A 23,637-nucleotide genomic window follows, 5' to 3' on the forward strand; every position below is an offset into this window, starting at 1 on the left:
GTACTTTTTCCCACCTCTGCTAGTGCTTCCTTCCTCCCTCCTCTCTGTCTTTTCCCTATGGAGTTCCAATGAGTTCCAATGCTGCAGTCCTTGAACCTTGAGGTGTTATCATGCAGAGGAGAGGGCAACACTTTACACACACACACACACGCACACGCACATGCACACACACACACACACACACACACACACACACACACACACACACACACACACACACGGGGGCAGCAGCCGCGCTGGCGTTTAATATCTTACCGTTAGACATCCCATCAGGCTTTGCTCAAAGGGTCGTTGGAAGGCCCGGGGGTCACCGCACCAGTCCAGCAGCTCTGTCGCTGCCGTCTGGAAATTGGCGGGGTTCTGTAAGTGCTAAGGAAGAAAAAGAAGTACAAACATAAAGGAAAGGTCGTTAAGGGTCAAATAACAGACACATGTCAAAGGTCACAAACACATTTCCGCGTGTGAGGTTACAGGAGCAGATTATTAGTGCATTTAACCTGGATAATTCTATGTAACCAGAAAATATTATATACTATAATTCTATAGCACTTCTATAGTATGTAGATTAATGTATAGTGTACACACATCATATTATTCAGCCTGCTATGAGACAGAGACAGAGAGAGAGAGAGAGAGAGAGAGAGAGACAGAGAGACAGAGACAGAGACAGAGACAGAGACAGAGACAGAGAGAGAAACAGAGAGAGAGAGAGAGAGAAACAGAGACAGAGAGAGAGAGAAAACAGAGACAGAGACAGAGACAGAGAGAGAAGAAACAGAGACAGAGAGACAGAAACAGAGACAGAGACAGAGAGAGAAACAGAGACAGAGACAGAGACAGAGATAGAGAGAGACAGAGACAGAGACAGAGAGAGAAAGAGAGAGAGATAATCAATAAAACAATCAATAAAACAATGAACAATGAAAAGCACTAAATGCAAAATTTTTTAGCTCATATATTTATTGACATTATGGAATAAACATAAAAAATAAGGTGCACATCCAATATTCTTCCAGAACATTGTGTTAATAAAGCTGTTCCTCTGGTTCTGTACATCAGTAAAGCTGTTCCTCTGGTTCTGTACACCAGTAAAGCTGTTCCTCTGGTTCTGTACATCAGTAAAGCTGTTCCTCTGGTTCTGTACATCAGTAAAGCTGTTCCTCTGGTTCTGTACATCAGTAAAGCTGTTCCTCTGGTTCTGTACACCAGTAAAGCTGTTCCTCTGTTCCTCTGGTTCTGTACTGCTGTCCCTCTGGTTCTGTACATCAGTAAAGCTGTCCCTCTGGTTCTGTACATCAGTAAAGCTGTTCCTCTGGTTCTGTACATCAGTAAAGCTGTCCCTCTGGTTCTGTACATCAGTAAAGCTGTTCCTCTGGTTCTGTACATCAGTAAAGCTGTTCCTCTGGTTCTGTACATCAGTAAAGCTGTTCCTCTGGTTCTGTACATCAGTAAAGCTGTTCCTCTGGTTCTGTACATCAGTAAAGCTGTTCCTCTGGTTCTGTACATCTGTAAAGCTGTTCCTCTGGTTCTGTACATCAGTAAAGCTGTTCCTCTGGTTCTGTACATCATTAAAGCTGTTCCTCTGGTTCTGTACACCAGTAAAGCTGTTCCTCTGTTCCTCTGGTTCTGTACACCAGTAAAGCTGTTCCTCTGGTTCTGTACATCTGTAAAGCTGTTCCTCTGGTTCTGTACACCAGTAAAGCTGTTCCTCTGGTTCTGTACATCAGTAAAGCTGTTCCTCTGGTTCTGTACACCAGTAAAGCTGTTCCTCTGGTTCTGTACATCAGTAAAGCTGTTCCTCTGGTTCTGTACATCAGTAAAGCTGTTCCTCTGGTTCTGTACATCAGTAAAGCTGTTCCTCTGGTTCTGTACACCAGTAAAGCTGTTCCTCTGGTTCTGTACACCAGTCTGTTCCTCTGGTTCTGTACACCAGTAAAGCTGTTCCTCTGGTTCTGTACATCAGTAAAGCTGTTCCTCTGGTTCTGTACATCAGTAAAGCTGTTCCTCTGGTTCTGTACACCAGTAAAGCTGTTCCTCTGGTTCTGTACACCAGTAAAGCTGTTCCTCTGGTTCTGTACACCAGTAAAGCTGTTCCTCTGGTTCTGTACACCAGTAAAGCTGTTCCTCTGTTCCTCTGGTTCTGTACATCAGTAAAGCTGTTCCTCTGGTTCTGTACATCAGTAAAGCTGTTCCTCTGGTTCTGTACATCTGTAAAGCTGTTCCTCTGGTTCTGTACATCAGTAAAGCTGTTCCTCTGGTTCTGTACATCAGTAAAGCTGTTCCTCTGGTTCTGTACATCAGTAAAGCTGTTCCTCTGGTTCTGTACATCAGTAAAGCTGTTCCTCTGTTCCTCTGGTTCTGTACATCAGTAAAGCTGTTCCTCTGGTTCTGTACACCAGTAAAGCTGTTCCTCTGTTCCTCTGGTTCTGTACATCAGTAAAGCTGTTCCTCTGGTTCTGTACATCAGTAAAGCTGTTCCTCTGGTTCTGTACATCAGTAAAGCTGTTCCTCTGGTTCTGTACATCAGTAAAGCTGTTCCTCTGGTTCTGTACATCAGTAAAGCTGTTCCTCTGGTTCTGTACACCAGTAAAGCTGTTCCTCTGTTCCTCTGGTTCTGTACATCTGTAAAGCTGTTCCTCTGTTCCTATGGTTCTGTACTGTAAAGAACCAGACAACTCCAGGTGACTAAGAGACTAACGGGGGACAACTCCAGGTGACTAAGAGAACAGCAGATCAGGCAGAGAATGTCACTATATCACTCACACAGTCAGTCACTCACGACACGTCCACATTGTCTCAACTCACTTTAAGTTATCCATGGCTAATTCATAAAAAAAACAGATGTCAATCTCAATGTGATTAAATCCTAGATTAAATCAGATGTCAATCTCAATGTGATTAAATCCCAGATTAAAACAGATGTGAATCTCAATGTGATTAAATCCCTAGTTAAATAAAGGGACAATAAGGCATCTCTCTCCTGTCTTCTCTTCTCCTCTCCTCTCTGAAGCAGTTTATTGCCTTTCTGCAGAGAGATTATACTCACACGCTGCTTTTCCCTTTGTGGTGTGCTTGCTAGGTTACAAATAAGAAACCCAGTCCACAGCTAACCAGCATCAAAAGGCACACAGCGCAGCTTGTCATGTTGAACTGAAGATGCTTGCTTTGATTCCAACTCCTCCAACACACCTGGGTTCAATCAGTATTCAACATATTTCAATTACCGTCGGCGTTTGCTCTAGCCTGCACGAAGAGCCAGGTGGACTGGGTTTGCTTTGCAGTTTTACAGTTCTATTCTATTGGTTCAGTTTGAGCCAGGCGGGCTAAATCGAGCCCAGATCGAGTATTTTAAATGATTTGTAATACTATAAATATAAACCAGTTTGATATAAACCAGTTTGAACCAGGTCTGTTCCTCTCCTCTGTAAGAGACAGGAAGGGGGGAGCAGCAGACTAGTTACAGTCAGAAGGTTTGTCTTCTTCTCTTTAGGTGGCAGTAGAGGTCAGCATTTGATTAGCCTCCACATCCATTGGTAAAGGCAGCGTTTGACAAGGCCAGATGAAAACAGTCTTGTGTGTATTTTTATGTGGAGTCCTAGACCATTTCCCTGCAGAGTAAATCTTTGTTCAGGGTAGGGAGGGTGTATGTTTGTGAACTGTGTGTGTGTGTGTGTGTGTGTGTGTGTGTGTGTGTGTGTGTGTGTGTGTGTGTGTGTGTGTGTGTGTGTGTGTGTGTGTGTGTGTGTGTGTGTGTGAAGGGGTTAAGAGTATGTGAATCCTGCTGTTGGATAGAGTCAGCTCTGGAGAAACTCACATTCAGAGATGCTAAATATAGATTAGACTGGAAGATAAACACACACTCAATCAGTGTACCAAGGAGGGGGAGGAGGGGGAGAGGGGAGAGAGAGGTAAGAAGAGAGAGAGAGGAGATGGAGAGGAGAGATGGAGAGGAGAGATGGAGAGGAGAGAGAGAGAGGAGAGAAGGAGAGGAGAGAGAGAGAGGAGATGTAGAGAGAGAGAGAAGAGATGTAGAGAGAGAGAGAGAGTGAGAGAGAAGAGACGAGAGAGGTAAATGAGAGAGAGAGGAGACAAAGAGAGAAAGAGAGGGATGGAGAGAAAGAGAGAGGAGACGGAGAAAGAAAGACAGGGATGGAGAGAAAGATAGAGAGGAGACGGAGAGAGAAAGAGAGTGAGGAGAGAGAGGGAGAGATGAGATGTAGAAAGAGAGAGAGAGAGAGAGAGAGAGGGAAGAGATGGGAAGTAGAGAGATAAATATATATAGAGAGAAGGAGGAATATGTTATGTATAAAGGAGGTAAAACATAAAACACCATTATCACTGTGGCTTGAGTGATTACTGTTCAACACCATTATCACTGTGGCTTGTAGTGATTACTGTTCATCACATTATCACTGTGGCTTGAGTGATTACTGTTCAACACCATTATCACTGTGGCTTGTAGTGATTGCTGTTCAACACCATTATCACTGTGGCTTGTAGTGATTACTGTTCAACACCATTATCGCTGAGCTTTGTAGTGATTACTGTTCAACACATTATCACTGTGGCTTGTAGTGATTACTGCTCAACACCATTATCACTGTGGCTTGTAGTGATTACTGTTCAACACCATTATCACTGTGGCTTGTAGTGATTACTGTTCAACACCATTATCGCTGAGCTTTGTAGTGATTACTGTTCAACACCATTATCACTGTGGCTTGTAGTGATTACTGTTCAACACCATTATCGCTGAGCTTTGTAGTGATTACTGTTCAACACCATTATCACTGTGCTTTGTAGTGATTACTGTTCAACACCATTATCGCTGAGCTTTGTAGTGATTACTGTTCAACACCATTATCACTGTGCTTTGTAGTGATTACTGTTCACCACCATTATCACTGTGGATTGAGTGATTACTGTTCAACACCATTATCGCTGTGGCTTGTAGTGATTACTGTTCAACACCATTATCACTGTGGCTTGTAGTGATTACTGTTCGTCAGTTTATCACTGTGGCTTGTAGTGATTACTGTTCAACACCATTATCACTGTGGCTTGTAGTGATTACTGTTCAACACCATTATCACTGTGGCTTGTAGTGATTACTGTTCAACACCATTATCACTGTGGCTTGTAGTGATTACTGTTCAACACCATTATCACTGTGGCTTGTAGTGATTACTGTTCAACACCATTATCACTGTGGCTTGTAGTGATTACTGTTCATCACATTATCACTGTGGCTTTCAGTGATTACTGTTCAACACCATTATCACTGTGGCTTGTAGTGATTACTGTTCATCACATTATCACTGTGGATTGAGTGATTACTGTTCAACACCATTATCACTGTGGCTTGTAGTGATTACTGTTCAACACCATTATCACTGTGGCTTGTAGTGATTACTGTTCAACACCATTATCACTGTGGCTTGTAGTGATTACTGTTCATCACATTATCACTGTGGCTTGTAGTGATTACTGTTCAACACCATTATCACTGTGGCTTGTAGTGATTACTGTTCATCACATTATCACTGTGGATTGAGTGATTACTGTTCAACACCATTATCACTGTGGCTTGTAGTGATTACTGTTCAACACCATTATCACTGTGGCTTGTAGTGATTACTGTTCATCACATTATCACTGTGGATTGAGTGATTACTGTTCAACACCATTATCACTGTGGCTTGTAGTGATTACTGTTCTTTGCACTCAGAACAATTGGTCACACCAAGTGTGTTAACGGCTGCTGCTCTTGCTGCGCCCGCTTGGCACTGCCACCTCGCAGATGTTGCCTCTTTCTCCAGCCAAAACCCACCAATCAAGCCTAACTAGTGGCCAAGAGACATACCCACTATCCCCTGGGCGGGAGACTGCTCCAACATGTTTACACACTCCAGAACAGCCAGAAAGACATGGAGAGACACAGAGACACACAGAGAGACACGGAGACACACAGAGAGACACGGAGAGACACAGAGAGACACGGAGACACACAGAGAGACACGGAGAGACACAGAGAGACACAGAGAGAGACACAGAGAGACAGACTGATACTGTCATGTATGTCTCGGGATGCAGCCGCCTTACAGACAAAACGATTGACAAATTAGTGTGTATTATTTTTATTATTTTACCTTTATTTAACCAGGCAAGTCAGTTAAGAACAAATTCTTTTTTCAATGACGGCCTAGGAACAGTGGGTTAACTACCTGTTCAGGGGCAGAATGACAGATTTGTACCTTCTCAGCTTGCAACCTTCCGGTTACTAGTCCAACGCTCTAACCACTAGGCTACCCTGCCGCCCCTAATAGCCTGTATCAAGGGTTTAATCAACATAAATCTATTAAGTCTATTAGCCCCTTCAGAACAACTCATCTATTACCCTTCATAACATCTCATTTATTACCCTTCATAACACCTCATCTATTACCCTTCATAACACCTCATCTATTACCCTTCATAACACCTCATCTATTACCCTTCATACCACCTCATCTATTACCCTTCATAACACCTCATCTATTACCCTTCATAACATTTAGTCTATTACCCTTCATAACACCTCATCTATTACCCTTCATAACACCTCATCTATTACCCTTCATAACACCTCATCTATTACCCTTCATAACACCTCATCTATTACGCTTCATAACACCTCATTTATTACCCTTCATAACACCTCATCTATTAACCTTCATAACACCTCATCTATTACCCTTCATAACACCTCATCTATTACCCTTCATAACACCTCATCTATTACCCTTCATAACACCTCATCTATTACCCTTCATAACACCTCATCTATTACCCTTCAGAACAACTCATCTATTACCCTTCAAAACATTTAGTATATTACCCTTCATAACACCTTATCTATTACCCTTCATAACACCTCATCTATTACCCTTCATAACAACTAATCTATTACCCTTCAAAACACCTCATCTATTACCCTTCATAACAACTCATCTATTACGCTTCATAACAACTCATCTATTACCCTTCATAACATCTCATCTATTACACTTCATAACACCTCATCTATTACCCTTCATAACAACTCATCTATTACCCTTCATAACAACTCATCTATTACCCTTCATAACAACTAATCTATTACCCTTCAAAACACCTCATCTATTACCCTTCATAACAACTCATCTATTACGCTTCATAACAACTCATCTATTACCCTTCATAACATTTAGTCTATTACCCTTCATAACACCTCATCTATTACCCTTCATAACACCTCATCTATTACCCTTCATAGCAACTAATCTATTACCCTTCAAAACACCTAATCTATTACCCTTCATAACAACTCATATATTACCCTTCATAACACCTCATCTATTACTCTGCATATCATTTAGTTTATTACCCTTCATAACACCTCATTTATTACCCTGCATATCATTTAGTCTATTACCCTTCATAACACCTCATCTATTACCCTTCATACCACCTCATCTATTACCCTTCATAACACCTCATCTATTACCCTTCATAACACCTCATCTATTACCCTTCATAACACCTCATCTATTACCCTTCATAACACCTCATCTATTACCCTTCATAACACCTCATCTATTACCCTGCATATCATTTAGTCTATTACCCTTCATAACACCTCATATATTACCCTTCATAACACCTTATCGATTACCCCTCATAACATTTAGTCTATTACCCTTCATAACACCTCATCTATTACCCTTCATAACAACTCATCTATTACCCTTCATAACAACTCATCTATTACCCTTCATAACAACTAATCTATTACCCTTCAAAATACCTCATCTATTACGCTTCATAACAACTCATCTATTACCCTTCATAACATTTAGTCTATTACCCTTCATAACAACTCATCTATTACCCTTCATAACAACTCATCTATTACCCTTCATAACAACTAATCTATTACCCTTCAAAATACCTCATCTATTACCCTTCATAACAACTCATCTATTACGCTTCATAACAACTCATCTATTACCCTTCATAACATTTAGTCTATTGCCCTTCATAACACCTCATCTATTACCCTTCATAACACCTCATCTATTACCCTTCATAACACCTCATCTATTACCCTTCATAACACCACATATATTACCCTTCATAACAACTCATCTATTACCCTTCATAACATCGCATCTATTACCCTTCATAACACCTCATCTATTACCCTTCATAACAACTCATCTATTACCCTTCATAACAACTCATCTATTACCCTTCATAACAACTCATCTATTACGCTTCATAACAACTCATCTATTACCCTTCATATCATTTAGTTTATTACCCTTCATAACACCTCATTTATTACCCTGCATATCATTTAGTCTATTACCCTTCATAACACCTCATCTATTACCCTTCATACCACCTCATCTATTACCCTTCATAACACCTCATCTATTACCCTTCATAACACCTCATCTATTACCCTTCATAACACCTCATCTACTACCCTTCATAACACCTCATCTATTACCCTTCATAACACCTTATCTATTACCCTTCATAACACCTCATCTATTACCCTTCATAACACCTCATCTATTACCCTTCATAACACCTCATCTATTACCCTGCATATCATTTAGTCTATTACCCTTCATAACACCTCATCTATTACCCTGTATATCATTTAGTCTATTACCCTTCATAACAACTCATCTATTACCCTTCATAACACCTCATCTATTACCCTTCATAACACCTCATCTATTACCCTTCATAACAACTCATCTATTACCCTTCATAACATTTAGTCTATTGCCCTTCATAACACCTCATCTATTACCCTTCATAACACCTCATCTATTACCCTTCATAACACCTCATCTATTACCCTTCATAACAACTCATCTATTACCCTTCATAACATTTACCCTATTTCATAACAACTCATCTATTACCCTTCATAACACCTTCTATTAATAACACCTCATATATTACCCTTCATAACAACTCATCTATTACCCTTCAAAACACCTCATCTAATCATCTATTACCCTTCATAACAACTAATCTATTACCCTTCATAACAACTCATCTATTACCCTTCATAACAACTCATCTATTACCCTTCATAACATTTAGTCTATTACCCTTCATAACACCTCATCTATTACCCTTCATAACAGTGATGCTCCCCATCCAACCTGACAGAGCTTGAGAGGATCTGCAGAGAAGAACAGGAGAAACTCCCCAAATACAGGCGTGCCAAGCTTGTAGCGTCAAACCCAAGAAGACTCTGTTGTAATCGCTGACAAAGGTGCTTTAAAACAAAGTACTGAGTAAAGGGTGAAAACTTATGTAAAAGTGCTATTTGAGTTTTTTGCTTTGTCATTATGGGGAATTGTGTGTTGATTGAGGACGTAAACAAAAACAATTTAATCCATTTTAGAATAAGGCTGTAACTATCAAAAATGTAGAAAAAGTCACGGGGTCTGAAAACTTTTCGAAAGCGCTGTAGACAACGAGCAAAGTGATTATTTGTACGTGGCTGCTATGTAAGTGAACTGTGTGTATTCATTTAGCCGATTCTGTTGAAAAACAGAAATTAAATGCGGATAAACATATCCGAATTTGTCCAATAGAAACTCTCGTTTGCAAAAGTTGGGACTAATGATTACACCCTAGATCAGCTAGATGCAGGTAAGAGGGGATACTGTTGGACTAATGACTACACCCTAGATCAGCTAGATGCAGGCAAGAGGTGATACTGTTGGACTAATGATTACACCCTAGATCAGCTAGATGCAGGTAAGACTGGACTAATGACTACACCCTAGATCAGCTAGATGCAGGTAAGAGGTGATACTGTTGGACTAATGACTACACCCTAGATCAGCTAGATGCAGGCAAGAGGTGATACTGTTGGACTAATGATTACACCCTAGATCAGCTAGATGCAGGTAAGACTGTTGACTAATGACTACACCCTAGATCAGCTAGATGCAGGCAAGAGGTGATACTGTTGAACTAATGACTACACCCTAGATCAGCTAGATACAGGTAAGAGGTGATACTGTTGGGCTAATGACTACACCCTAGATCAGCTAGATGCAGGTAAGAGGTGATACTGTTGGACTAATGACTACACCCTAGATCAGCTAGATGCAGGTAAGACTGGACTAATGATTACACCCTAGATCAGCTAGATGCAGGCAAGAGGTGATACTGTTGGACTAATGATTACACCCTAGATCAGCTAGATACAGGTAAGAGGGGATACTGTTGGACTAATGACTACACCCTAGATCAGCTAGATGCAGGTAAGAGGTGATACTGTTGGACTAATGACTACACCCTAGATCAGCTAGATGCAGGTAAGACTGGACTAATGATTACACCCTAGATCAGCTAGATGCAGGTAAGAGGTGATACTGTTGGACTAATGACTACACCCTAGATCAGCTAGATGCAGGTAAGACTGGACTAATGATTACACCCTAGATCAGCTAGATGCAGGTAAGAGGTGATACTGTTGGACTAATGACTACACCCTAGATCAGCTAGATGCAGGTAAGACTGGACTAATGACTACACCCTAGATCAGCTAGATGCAGGTAAGAGGTGATACTGTTGGACTAATGACTACACCCTAGATCAGCTAGATGCAGGTAAGACTGGACTAATGATTACACCCTAGATCAGCTAGATGCAGGTAAGAGGTGATACTGTTGGACTAATGACTACACCCTAGATCAGCTAGATGCAGGTAAGACTGGACTAATGACTACACCCTAGATCAGCTAGATGCAGGTAAGAGGGGATACTGTTGGACTAATGATTACACCCTAGATCAGCTAGATGCAGGTAAGACTGGACTAATGACTACACCCTAGATCAGCTAGATGCAGGTAAGACTGGACTAATGACTACACCCTAGATCAGCTAGATGCAGGTAAGACTGGACTAATGACTACACCCTAGATCAGCTAGATGCAGGTAAGAGGGGATACTGTTGGACTAATGATTACACCCTAGATCAGCTAGATGCAGGTAAGACTGGACTAATGACTACACCCTAGATCAGCTAGATGCAGGTAAGACTGGACTAATGACTACACCCTAGATCAGCTAGATGCAGGTAAGAGGGGATACTGTTGGACTAATGATTACACCCTAGATCAGCTAGATGCAGGTAAGACTGGACTAATGACTACACCCTAGATCAGCTAGATGCAGGTAAGACTGGACTAATGACTACACCCTAGATCAGCTAGATGCAGGTAAGAGTGTACAAGTCTCTCGATTTGTGCACCTACGTTGTAAATGTTCATTAATAGTGTGTAGCAACCTCATGATGGATAAAGGGAACATTAGAGTATCATGTAGTTGGCTAAACCTATCGATGTTACATTGAACTGGGTGAATGGAATATGAATGACAGTTATCCAATATGCTGTAATAGAAATAAGGCTGCGCTCCCTCATCTGTAATGACACCGACCACCACTGTTGTGCTAGTCTCTCTCTCTCTCTGTGTGTGTGTGTGTGTGTGTGTATTCCCTATGTATTGACCAATTAGATTTGGTTAGGTGTGGGTGGTCCTCTTGATGGCCAATTCTACAGAATTTAAATAAAATGTTGCTGTTTTAAAGCAAGTTTAATGCAATTCTACCCATTTTACCATGTGGTGGTAGGAATATATTTTTTTACATTTTAAACCACATTTCCTGAAATTCTACTCAATTTGCCATGACTTATGATATCTGAGTGAGGTTCGAGGCCCCTGAGCACGTGGCCTGCCAGGTTGGTATTCAGCCATGATTACTACACGTTTAGATAGCTTTCTAGGCTAACTTGCTAATGTAAAAAAATGATTACTACATGTTTAGATAGCTTGCTAGGCTAACCTGCTAATGTAAAAAAAAAAATTACTACACGTTTAGATAGATTGCTAGGTTAACCTGCTAATGTAAAAAAAATATTACTACATGTTTAGATAGCTTGCTAGGCTAACCTGCTAACCTGCTAATGTAAACAAATGATTACTACACGTTTAGATAGCTTGCTAGGCTAACCTGCTTAATCTAAAAAAAAATGTAAGCTGACTAATTGATTGACTGATTCAGCCACATTTCCATCCATAGCTTTTATGTGAGTAAAGTCTGTAAAAACAAAAAAATCACGACAGCTTGATGGAAACAGGAAGTTCCGGTACGTTTTTATAAATGCAGACGGATAATTTGTTTGTTTGACACGGTGGGATCTTTTTGAGTGTGTAAAATGTACGATGGAATTTTTTAAATGTTAAAAAATTTATATAATAGACATCATATGGAAGTAAAGTTGGAGTCACTCTGGAAAACATGTCGTTTATTAGGCTACAGATTAAATAAATTATGATGAAAGTACACATGATGAGAATACCCCATAATGACAATGTGAAAACTTGTTTTCTGAATTTGAAATTGAAATCAAGAGATATCTCATTTACATAAGTATTCACACCCCTGAGTCAATACTTTGTGGAAGCACTTTTGACGCCGATTATATCTTGGGTCTGTATCAGCTTTGATTTGTCTGGATTTGGGGATTTTCTGCTCTTCTGTTAAATGACACTGAACAAAAACAAACGCACAGCTTCCCTAGTGGCGCAGTGCTGTGAGATTCCAGGTTCTGTCGCAGCCGTCCGCGACCGGGAGACCCATGGGGCGGCGCACAATTGGCCCAGCGTCGTCCAGGTTAGGGGAGGGTTTGGCCAGTAGGGACGTTCTTGTCTCATCGCTCTCTAGCGACTCCTGTGGTTGGCCGGGTGCAGTGCACGCTGACACGTTCACCAGGTGTACGGTTCTTTCTCCGACACATTGGTGCGGCTGGCTTCCGGGTTAAGCAGGCAAGAAGCAGTGTGGCTTGGCTGGGTTGTGTTTCGGTGGACACACGGCTCTCGACCTTCGCCTCTCCTGAGTCCGTAACAGCGATGAGACAAGACTGTAACTACCAAATGGATACCATGAAATTGGGGAGAAAAAGGGTGATTTATTTTTTATTTTTATAAAACTAAGAGTATAAACGCAACTATTTTGAAACAGCTTTGCACACTCTTGGCATTCTCTCAACCAGCTTCATGAGGTAGTCAACTGGAATACATTTTAATTAACAGGTGTACCTTGTTAAAAGTTAATTTGTGGAATCTCATTCCTTCTTTAAATTGTGGCTAGGGGGCAGTATTTTCATTTTTGGAAAAAAAACTTTCCCGTAGTAAACGGGATATTTTGTCAGGACAAGATGCTAGAATATGTATATAATTGACAGTTTTGGATAGAAAACACTCTAACGTTTCCAAAACTGTACAAGTATTGTCTGTGAGTATAACAGAACTGATGTTGCAGGCGAAAGCCTGAGAACCATCCCCTTTGTGGTCCCCAGGATCCAGTCTGGGAAATGCTGCTGTAACTATTTATAAACACTAGTTAGTGAATTTTCTTTGACCAAATTAAATACAGATGCGTTAATGTTGCTCTCTGCTGTTTGACGTGCGTCAGTCAGGGACCATGTTGGAAACAAGTGGAAACTCACCTGTTTGATACATAACAGACGGTCGTTGGTCTGCTGTATGTGCCTGTCCATCGACGGAATGGAGGTCATTATGTCCCTCTTTGACCTCTACCTTCCAGCCATTAAACTAGTGACCTCTGGAAGAGAAGAGAGAGAGACAAGGACATTAAACTAGTGACCTCTGGAAGAGAAGAGAGAGAGACAAGGACATTAAACTAGTGACCTCTGGAAGAGAAGAGAGAGAGACAAAGACATTAAACTAGTGACCTCTGGAAGAGAAGAGAGAGAGACAAGGACATTAAACTAGTGACCTCTGGAAGAGAAGAGAGAGAGACAAAGACATTAAACTAGTGACCTCTGGAAGAGAAGAGAGAGAGACAAAGACATTAAACTAGTGACCTCTGGACGAGAAGAGAGAGAGAGACAAAGACATTAAACTAGTGACCTCTGGATGAGAAGAGAGAGAGAGACAAAGACATTAAACTAGTGACCTCTGGACGAGAAGAGAGAGAGAGACAAAGACATTAAACTAGTGACCTCTGGACGAGAAGAGAGAGAGAGACAAAGACATTAAACTAGGGATCTCTGGGCGAGAAAAAACAGGATATTGCAGTGTGTATGTCTGTGTGTGTGTGTGTCTGTGCCTCTGTGAGTAGTGTGTGTTAGGAGGCATCTGGCAGGTGCGTGGAAGGAGAGATGTAGAGCTATTGATTTGACAGCATTCCTCTCAGTCACAGTGACACTCTCAACAAGCCCTGGCGGTGGCCTCTCATACTGTCTGACTGACTGACTGACTGTCTGTCTGTCTGACTAACTGGCTGGCTGGCTGAGTGTCTGACTGTCTGACTGATTGGCTGTCTGACTGACTGTCTGTCTGACTGGCTGTCTGACTGACTGACTGACTGACTGACTGTCTGACTGTCTGTCTGACTGACTGTCTGTCTGGCTGTCTGACTGGCTGTCTGACTGACACACAACCACAGTGACACTGGAAGAAGAGAGGCCTCTGAACTGAGACAGTGTTGTGCAAACACACACACACACACCAGAGTTTCCATTAGCTAGTAACTGCTGGCTTTTGGCTGATAAAAATAATTAAAAACCAATAAATAAAATTGTAGCTGGTCAAATCATCCGGGGGCTGCATATCATTTCACTCTTCAACACCACTGCCTTACATGTTACTGAGGAGAACGAGTGAGAGAGTGAGAGAGTGAGAGTGTGAGAGAGTGAGAGAGTGAGAGAGTGAGAGAGAGAGAGAGAGAGAGAGAGAGAGAGCGAGAGAGTGAGAGTGTGAGAGAGTGAGAGAGTGAGAGTGTTAGAGAGTGAGAGAGTGAGAGTGTGAGAGAGTGAGAGAGTGAGTGTGAGAGAGTGAGAGAGTGAGAGAGTGAGAGTGTGAGAGAGTGAGAGAGTGAGTGTGAGAGAGTGAGAGAGTGAGAGAGTGCGAGTGTGAGAGAGTGAGAGTGAGAGAGTGAGAGTGAGAGAGAGAGCGAGAGAGAGATAGAGAGTGAGAGTGTGAGAGAGTGAGAGAGTGAGAGAGTGAGAGTGAGAGAGTGAGAGTGAGAGAGTGAGAGAGTGAGAGTGAGAGAATGAGAGAGTGAAAGAGTGAGCGAGAGAGAGAGAGCGTGAGAGAGTGAGAGAGTGAGAGAGTGAGAGTGTGAGAGAGTGAGAGAGAGAGAGTGAGAGTGTGAGAGAGTGAGAGAGTGAGAGAGTGAGAGAGTGAGAGAGTGAGAGTGTGAGAGAGTGAGAGAGTGAGAGAGAGAGAGAGAGAGAGAGTGAGAGAGTGAGAGTGTGAGAGAGTGAGAGAGTGAGAGAGTGAGAGAGTGAGAGAGTGAGAGAGTGAGAGAGAGAGAGCGAGAGAGTGAGTGTGAGAGAGTGAGAGAGTGAGTGAGAGAGTGAGAGTGTGAGAGAGTGAGAGAGTGAGTGTGAGAGAGTGAGAGAGTGAGAGAGTGAGAGTGTGAGAGAGTGAGAGAGTGAGAGAGAGAGAGAGAGAGAGTGAGAGTGTGAGAGAGTGAGAGAGTGAGAGTGTTAGAGAGTGAGAGAGTGAGAGAGTGAGAGTGAGAGAATGAGAGTGTGAGAGAGTGAAAGAGTGAGCGAGAGAGAGAGTGAGTGTGAGAGAGTGAGAGAGTGAGAGAGTGAGAGTGTGAGAGTGAGAGTGAGAGAGAGAGCGAGAGAGAGATAGAGAGTGAGAGAGTGAGAGAGTGAGAGAGTGAGAGAGTGAGAGTGAGAGAGTGAGAGAGTGAGAGAGAGAATGAGAGTGTGAGAGAGTGAAAGAGTGAGTGAGAGAGAGAGAGCGTGAGAGAGTGAGAGAGTGAGAGAGTGAGAGTGTGAGAGAGTGAGAGAGTGAGAGAGTGAGAGAGTGAGAGGTGAGAGAGAGAGAGAGTGAGAGTGTGAGAGAGTGAGAGAGTGAGAGTGAGAGAGTGAGAGAGTGAGAGTGTTAGAGAGTGAGAGAGTGAGAGTGTGAGAGAGTGAGAGAGTGAGAGTGTGAGAGAGTGAGAGAGTGAGAGAGTGAGAGTGTGAGAGAGTGAGAGAATGAGCGTGAGAGTGAGAGAGTGAGAGTGTGAGAGAGTGAGAGAGTGAGCGTGAGAGTGAGAGAGTGAGAGAGTGAGAGTGAGAGAGTGAGAGTGTGAGAGTGTGAGAGAGTGAGAGAGTGAGAGTGTGAGAGAGTGAGAGAGTGAGAGAGTGAGAGAGTGAGAGAGTGAGAGTGTGAGAGAGTGAGAGAGTGAGAGAGTGAGAGAGTGAGAGAGTGAGAGTGTGAGAGAGTGAGTGAGTGAGAGAGTGAGAGAGTGAGAGAGTGAGGAGCCAAACCAGTTCTTTCAATATACAAAAAAAAAATAGTTTTGTTTCACATTCTGTTTGAGAAATTGTCATTGGTTAAATTAAATGTGATATTTTTGAATAGTTACTTATTTTATTTATATATTTTTTGCCATGTATTTAGTTGAAGACAGGTTATAAGAAGGCCTGTTAAATAAATACCTTATTGCTGTTACCTTATGTATATGTTATGTATATGGAAGACACTGGGCTTTCTTGGTAATGGCCAGTTCAAAACTTTTGAGAAGTTTTAAAGCAGTTTACAAGTGTTTAGTTTCATTCTGAGACATTTTCTTTGGCGAAATTATACTTGAGTACACAGATAATTAGGAACACCTTCCTGACATGAAGTTGCACCAACCCGCCTTTTACACTCATTTTGTCGGGGCTCTAGGACGTGTGGAAAGCGTTCCCATGTCCCATGTCAAGTTGGCTGGATGTCCTTTGGGTGGTGGACCATTCTTGATAAACACGGTAAAGAGTTGAGTGTCTAAAACCCAGCAGCGTTGCAGTTCTTGACACAAACCGGTGCGCCAGGCACCTACTGCCATACCCCCGTTCAAAAGGCACTTCAATATTTTGTCTTGCCCTCTGAATGGCACGCAATCGTGTCAATCCTCTTAAAAATCCTTCTTGAACCCGTCTCCTCCCCTTCATCTACACTGATTGAAGTGGATTTAACAGGTGGCATCAATAAGGGATTATATATTTCACCTGGATTCACCTGGTCCGTCTATGTCATGGAAAGAGCAGGTGTTCCTAATGTTTTGTCCACTCAGTATAAGGCTCCAACTGTTATGTTGTTTGAGACACAATATAATATCCTTCTCACTTTTTCCCTATAAAAATTGTCTTGACTTAGTTTTTTGGTCCTTAATAATGTTTAGAAATGGTTGTTGTGGTGTGGCTATTACCATATTATGATATGAGGTGACCCGGTGCTCCAACGAACTCAGACAGTTTGAGGTGAGGAAGAGTGTTTCCACCAGAGCTACTCGTTTAATCAATAGATAATATATATGTTTTTAATATTCTGATTGCAAATGAACCAATTTGTTAGAGCATTGTGCCCTTAACAAAGGTTGCTGGCTCGAATCCCCGAGCTGTAGTTCTGCCCTTGAACAGGCAGTTAAAACCTGTTAGGGAGGCTGCGAATTTTCGCAGCTTTTTGTTAAAAATCGCGCAACATTTCAGCGCCCTGCTACTCATGCCAGGAATATAGTATATGCATATGATTAGTATGTGTGGATAGAAAACACTCAGATGTTTCTAAAACTGGTTAAATTACAGGTGTGACTATAACAGAACGTCTGTTTCATCGAAAAGTGCAGGAAAATCTGATCACTGAAAATGGAAATAAATATCCATGCGCCACTTCCAGGAATTGTTAAAGGTGAACCGGATTAAATGAGGCCGAGGTTGCAGTACCTACAGCTTCCACCCGATGTCTAGAGTCTTGTCATTTGCTTAGGCTTTGATTCTTGGTCAAACCGACCCAAGGGAACCGATTCCCTCCGGCCTCCAACAGGATGTTTTGGTTGAGATTTCTCCGGGCATTTTTTCCAGACGGACACCTATAGAATTTACATCGCCTCCTGATGAATTTTATCGCTTATTAACGTGTACTAATACCTAAAGTTGCATTACAAAAGTATTTCGAAGTGTTTTGTGAAAGTTTATCGTCGACTTTTTTAATTTTTAAAAATGACGTTGCGTTATCAAACTCAGTTTTTTCCTTGATTACACAGTCTTCATAGATCGATATCTAGGCTATATATGGACCGATTTAATCGAAAAAAGACCCAAATAAATGTTTATGGGACATCTAGGAGTGCCAAGAAAGAAGCTCGTCAAAGGTAATGAATGTTTTATATTTTATTTCTGCGTTTTGGGTAGCGCCGGCTACCGCAAAATCTGTCGTGTTAGGTGACGTTGCAGTATTTTGGGGGTACATGCTATCAGATAATAGCTTCTCATGCTTTCGCCGAAAAGCATTTTACAAATCTGACTTGGTGGATAGATTCACAACGAGTGTAGCTTTAATTCACTACCTTGAATGTGTATTTTAATGAAAGTTTAATGAAATTATGAGTTTTATCAAAAACTATAGGTGGCGCTCTGAAATCCGCTGAGTGTTGTTCCTGCATGGGAACAGCATTCTGCGTCATCCTTAAGAAGTTTTAACCCACTGTTCCTAGGCTGTCATTGAAAATAGTAATTTGTTCTTAACTGACTTGCCTGGTTAAATAAAGGTATTCTGAACATCAATATAGCAGCCAATCAGACAAGGAGAAAGATATGTTGGTGTCAACATGACTGAGAAGACACGTGACCTGGTAGTGGACCAGTGTCAGCATGACTGAGAAGACACATGACCTGGTAGTAGACCAGTGTCAACATGACTGAGAAGACACATGACCTGGTAGTAGACCAGTGTCAACATGACTGAGAAGACACATGACCTGGTAGTGGACCAGTGTCAACATGACTGAGAAGACACATGACATGGTAGTAGACCAGTGTCATCATGACTGAGAAGACACATGACATGGTAGTAGACCAGTGTCATCATGACTGAGAAGACACATGACATGGTAGTAGACCAGTGTCATCATGACTGAGAAGACACATGACCTGGTAGTAGACCAGTGTCAACATCCCTCCTTTTCTCTCTCTCTCTCTCCCCATCTTCCTCCTCCATCCCTCTCTCTCTCTCTCCGTCTTCCTCCTCGATCCCTCTCTCTCTCTCCGTCTTCCTCCTCCATCCCTCTCTCTCTCTCTGTCTTCCTCCTCCATCCCTCTCTCTCTCTCTCCGTCTTCCTCCATCCCTCCCTCTCTCTCCTCTCTCTCTCTCCATCCCTCTCTCTCTCTCTGTCTTCCGTCTTCCTCCTCCATCCCTCTCTCTCTCTCTCTTCCTCCTCCATCCCTCTCTCTCTCTCTCCGTCTTCCTCCTCCATCCCTCTCTCTCTCTCCGTCTTCCTCCTCCATCCCTCTCTCTCTCTCTCTTCCTCCTCCATCCCTCTCTCTCTCTCGTCTTCCTCCTCCATCCCTCTTTCTCTTTTCATCTTCCTCCTCCATCCCTCTCTCTCTCTCCTCTTCCTTCCCATCCTCCTCTCCATCTCTCTCTCCATCCCTCTCCATCCCTCTCTCTCTCTCTCTCTCCGTCTTCCACCTCCATCCCTCTTTCATCTTCCTCCTCCATCCCTCTCTCTCTCCTTCCTCCTCCATCCCTTCCTCTCTCCGTCTTCCTCCTCCATCCCTCTCTCTTCTCTCTCTCCGTCTTCCTCCTCCATCCCTCTCTTTCTCTTTCCATCTTCCTCCTCCATCCCTCTCTTTCTCTCTCTCTCATCTCTCTCCGTCTTCCTTCTCCTTCCCTCCTTTTCTCTCTATCTCTCTCTCTCTCTGTTTTCCTCCTCCATCCCTCTCTTTCATCTCTCTCCGTCTTTCTCCTCCTTCCATCTCTTTCATCTCTCTGGTTCATCTCTCCCTGGCTGTCACGCTACATTTCTTTATTTTACACTAGAATAGGAAGGAATAGAGGAGAGGAGGAATAGAGAGGAGAGGAGGAATAGAGAGGAGATGAGCGGAGGAATATAGAAGAGTAATATAGAGGAGAAGATGTGAGGAAAAATAGAGAGCAGTTGAGGAATAGAGAGGAGATGAGAGGATGAATATAGAGGAGAGGAATAGGGTAGAGAGGATAAGAGGAATAGAGAGGAGAGAGGAGGAATAGAGGAGGAATAGAGAGGAGGAATAGAGAGGAGAGAGGAGGAATAGAGAGGAGATAAGAGGAATAGAGAGGAGAGAGGAGAGAGGAGGAATAGAGAGGGGGAATAGAGAGGAGATAGGAGGAATAGAGAGGAGGACTAGAGAGGAGAGAGGAGGAATAGAGAGGAGGAATAGACAGGAGGAATAGAGAGGAGAGAGGAGGAATAGACAGGAGGAATAGAGAGGAAAGTGTACTGCACCATACTGATAATGCTCACTTAGGGGCTCCCAGGGATTTAACTGCAGGCTGGTAATCTAGTCCACTAGACAGATCAAGAGCTTTAAACGGCTACCTACTGGAGCAGCACTCCCTCTCTCTCTGTCTCTCTTTCTTTCTTTCTCCCTGCTACCCCCCCTCCCTCCCTCCCTCTCTTTCTTTCACTCTCCCTCCCTCACCTCATTCCATCTCTCTGCCTCTCTTTCTCTCCCTCTTTTTGTCTATCTCTCTCTCTCTCTCTTTCTCCTTCCCTCCCTCTTTCTCTCTCTCCCCCTCTCTCTCCCGCTCTCCCTCTCTCCCCCCCCTCTCTCCCCCTCTCTCTCTCTCTCTCTCTCTCACCCTCTCTCTCTCTCGCTCTCCCTCTCTCTCCCTCTCTCACTCCCTCTCTCCCTCTCTCTCACTCCCCCTCTCTCTCCCCCTCTCTCTCTCTCTCTCGCTCCCCCTCTCTCTCGCTCCCCCTCTCTCTCTCTCTCTCTCTCACTCCTCTCTCCCTCTCTCCCCCCTCTCTCTCTCTGTCTCTCTCTCTCTCTCTCTCCCCCTCCCCCTCTCCCCCTCTCTCTCTAGAAGTGTTATAATGGAGCACTTCCACTGTTCAGCAAGAGAATGAGACGGTGATGAGCAGAACGGAGAAGAGGTTCACATGTATTTATCAGTAACTAAACAGCAACTTGTTGCTGTGAATATGTCAGTTCTAAACTGGAAAGTACTCATCAGTAAAATATTGTAAAAGTCACATTATTAGGGAACTTGTTCTTCTTGCAAAGACATGTAAACGTTGAAAACAAACAATTATATTACTCTGACTAGCCACAATAATTACAATATTGTGTGCATGTAAACGCAATCATTATCAGCTCAGAACTGTTGTCTTTCCTTTAACAGCTCAGAACTGTTGTCATTCCTTTAACAGCTCAGAACTGTTCTTTCCTTTAACAGCTCAGAACTGTTGTCTTTCCTTTAACAGCTCAGAACTGTTGTCTTTCCTTTAACAGCTCAGAACTGTTGTCTTTCCTTTAACAGCTCAGAACTGTTGTCTTTCCTTTAACAGCTCAGAACTGTTGTCATTCCTTTAACAGCTCAGAACTGTTGTCTTTCCTTTAACAGCTCAGAACTGTTGTCTTTCCTTTAACAGCTCAGAACTGTTGTCTTTCCTTTAACAGCTCAGAACTGTTGTCTTTCCTTTAACAGCTCAGAACTGTTGTCGTTCCTTTAACAGCTCAGAACTGTTGTCTTTCCTTTAACAGCTCAGAACTGTTGTCTTTCCTTTAACAGCTCAGAACTGTTGTCTTTCCTTTAACAGCTCAGAACTGTTGTCTTTCCTTTAACAGCTCAGAACTGTTGTCATTCCTTTAACAGCTCAGAACTGTTGTCTTTCCTTTAACAGCTCAGAACTGTTGTCTTTCCTTTAACAGCTCAGAACTGTTGTCTTTCCTTTAACAGCTCAGAACTGTTGTCGTTCCTTTAACAGCTCAGAACTGTTGTCTTTCCTTTAACAGCTCAGAACTGTTGTCTTTTCCTTTAACAGCTCAGAACTGTTGTCTTTCCTTTAACAGCTCAGAACTGTTGTCTTTCCTTTAACAGCTCAGAACTGTTGTCTTTCCTTTAACAGCTCAGAACTGTTGTCATTCCTTTAACAGCTCAGAACTGTTGTCGTTCCTTTAACAGCTCAGAACTGTTGTCTTTCCTTTAACAGCTCAGAACTGTTGTCGTTCCTTTAACAGCTCAGAACTGTTGTCTTTCCTTTAACAGCTCAGAACTGTTGTCGTTCCTTTAACAGCTCAGAACTGTTGTCTTTCCTTTAACAGCTCAGAACTGTTGTCGTTCCTTTAACAGCTCAGAACTGTTGTCTTTCCTTTAACAGCTCAGAACTGTTGTCTTTCCTTTAACAGCTCAGAACTGTTGTCTTTCCTTTAACAGCTCAGAACTGTTGTCTTTCCTTTAACAGCTCAGAACTGTTGTCTTTCCTTCCATTGTAACAGCTCAGAACTGTTGTCTTTCCTTCCATTGTAACAGCTCAGAACTGTTGTCGTTCCTTTAACAGCTCAGAACTGTTGTCTTTCCTTTAACAGCTCAGAACTGTTGTCATTCCTTTCTTTCTCTGCATCCACAATGACATCCTCAGAGTCCTGTGCACCACAGCAGAGCACATTGACAGACAGAAATACACACAGCTTGTCGTCCCGTCCATAGTAGAATACAGAGCCACACTGTGGAGACACAATCATAGCCCCATCCAGCTAGCTCAAACCTCACAGTGTCCTTCAGGGCAGCCACCAGCAGGTGTCTCCCTGCCCCTCTGACAGTCTCACCCTCCCAGGCTCCCTCCCTACCACCGTCCGCTCCTCTCATAGCACCAAGAGGTGGAGGGAGGGAGGGAGAGAGAGGTGTACCTTTAAGACTTTACCAGCTCTACTAATCCTCCTCCGCTGCTGCTGCCTAACAAGGCCCACTCAGCCCAACACTGACTGTCTGACCTCATGCTTATTGATGAACTCTCTGTATCTCTTTGTCTCTGTCTCTGTCTCTCTCTCTATCGCTCTCTCTCTCTCTCTTTCCATCTCTCTTTCTCTCTCTCTCTCTCTCTCTCTCTTTCCATCTCTCTCCCTCTTTCCATCTCTCTCTCTCTCTCTCTTTCCATCTCTCTCTCTCTCTCTCCATCTCTCTCTCTCTCTCTCTTTCCATCTCTCTTTCTCTCTCTCTCTTTCCATCTCTCTCTCTCTCTCTCTTTCCATCTCATCTCTCTCTCTCTCTTTCCATCTCTCTCTCTCTCTCTCTTTCCATCTCTCTTTCTCTCTCTCTCTTTCCATCTCTCTCTCTCTCTCTCTTTCCATCTCTCTTTCTCTCTCTCTCTTTCCATCTCTCTCTCTCTCTCTCTCTCTCTCTCTCTCTCTCTCTCTCTCTTTTCCATCTCTCTCTCTCTTTCCATCTCTCTCTCTCTCTTTCCATCTCTCTCTCTCTCTCTCTTTCCATCTCTCTCTCTCTCTTTCCATCTCTCTCTCTCTCTCTCTTTCCATCTCTCTCTCTCTTTTCCATCTCTCTCTCTCTCTCTCTTTCCATCTCTCTTTCTCTCTCTCTTTTCCATCTCTCTCTCTCTCTCTCTCTCTCTCTCTCTCTCTTTCCATCTCTCTCTCTCTCTTCTTTCCATCTCTCTCTCTCTCTTTCCATCTCTCTCTCTCTCTTTTCCATCTCTCTCTCTCTCTCTCTCCATCTCATCTCTCTCTCTCTCTCTTTCCATCTCTCTCTCCCTCTCTCTCTCTCTCTCTTTCAGTTCTTGACACAAAC

At 42.8% G+C, this 23,637-nt stretch overlaps 1 protein-coding gene across 1 annotated transcript in view; it reads right to left on the reverse strand.

The window, feature by feature from the left end:
• LOC121840715 (zinc finger MIZ domain-containing protein 1-like) overlaps nt 1-23,637 on the reverse strand; it is a 384,796-nt gene that overhangs the window by 138,402 nt on the left and 222,757 nt on the right. The window contains 2 exon segments of the mRNA XM_042305641.1: nt 256-369; nt 13,575-13,690. Of these exon segments, the coding sequence (XP_042161575.1) occupies nt 256-369; nt 13,575-13,643 (183 nt within the window). The 5' untranslated portion in view covers nt 13,644-13,690.

Source organism: Oncorhynchus tshawytscha, linkage group LG24 (genome assembly GCF_018296145.1).
Source record: "Oncorhynchus tshawytscha isolate Ot180627B linkage group LG24, Otsh_v2.0, whole genome shotgun sequence".
Classification (NCBI taxonomy): Eukaryota; Metazoa; Chordata; class Actinopteri; order Salmoniformes; family Salmonidae; genus Oncorhynchus; species Oncorhynchus tshawytscha.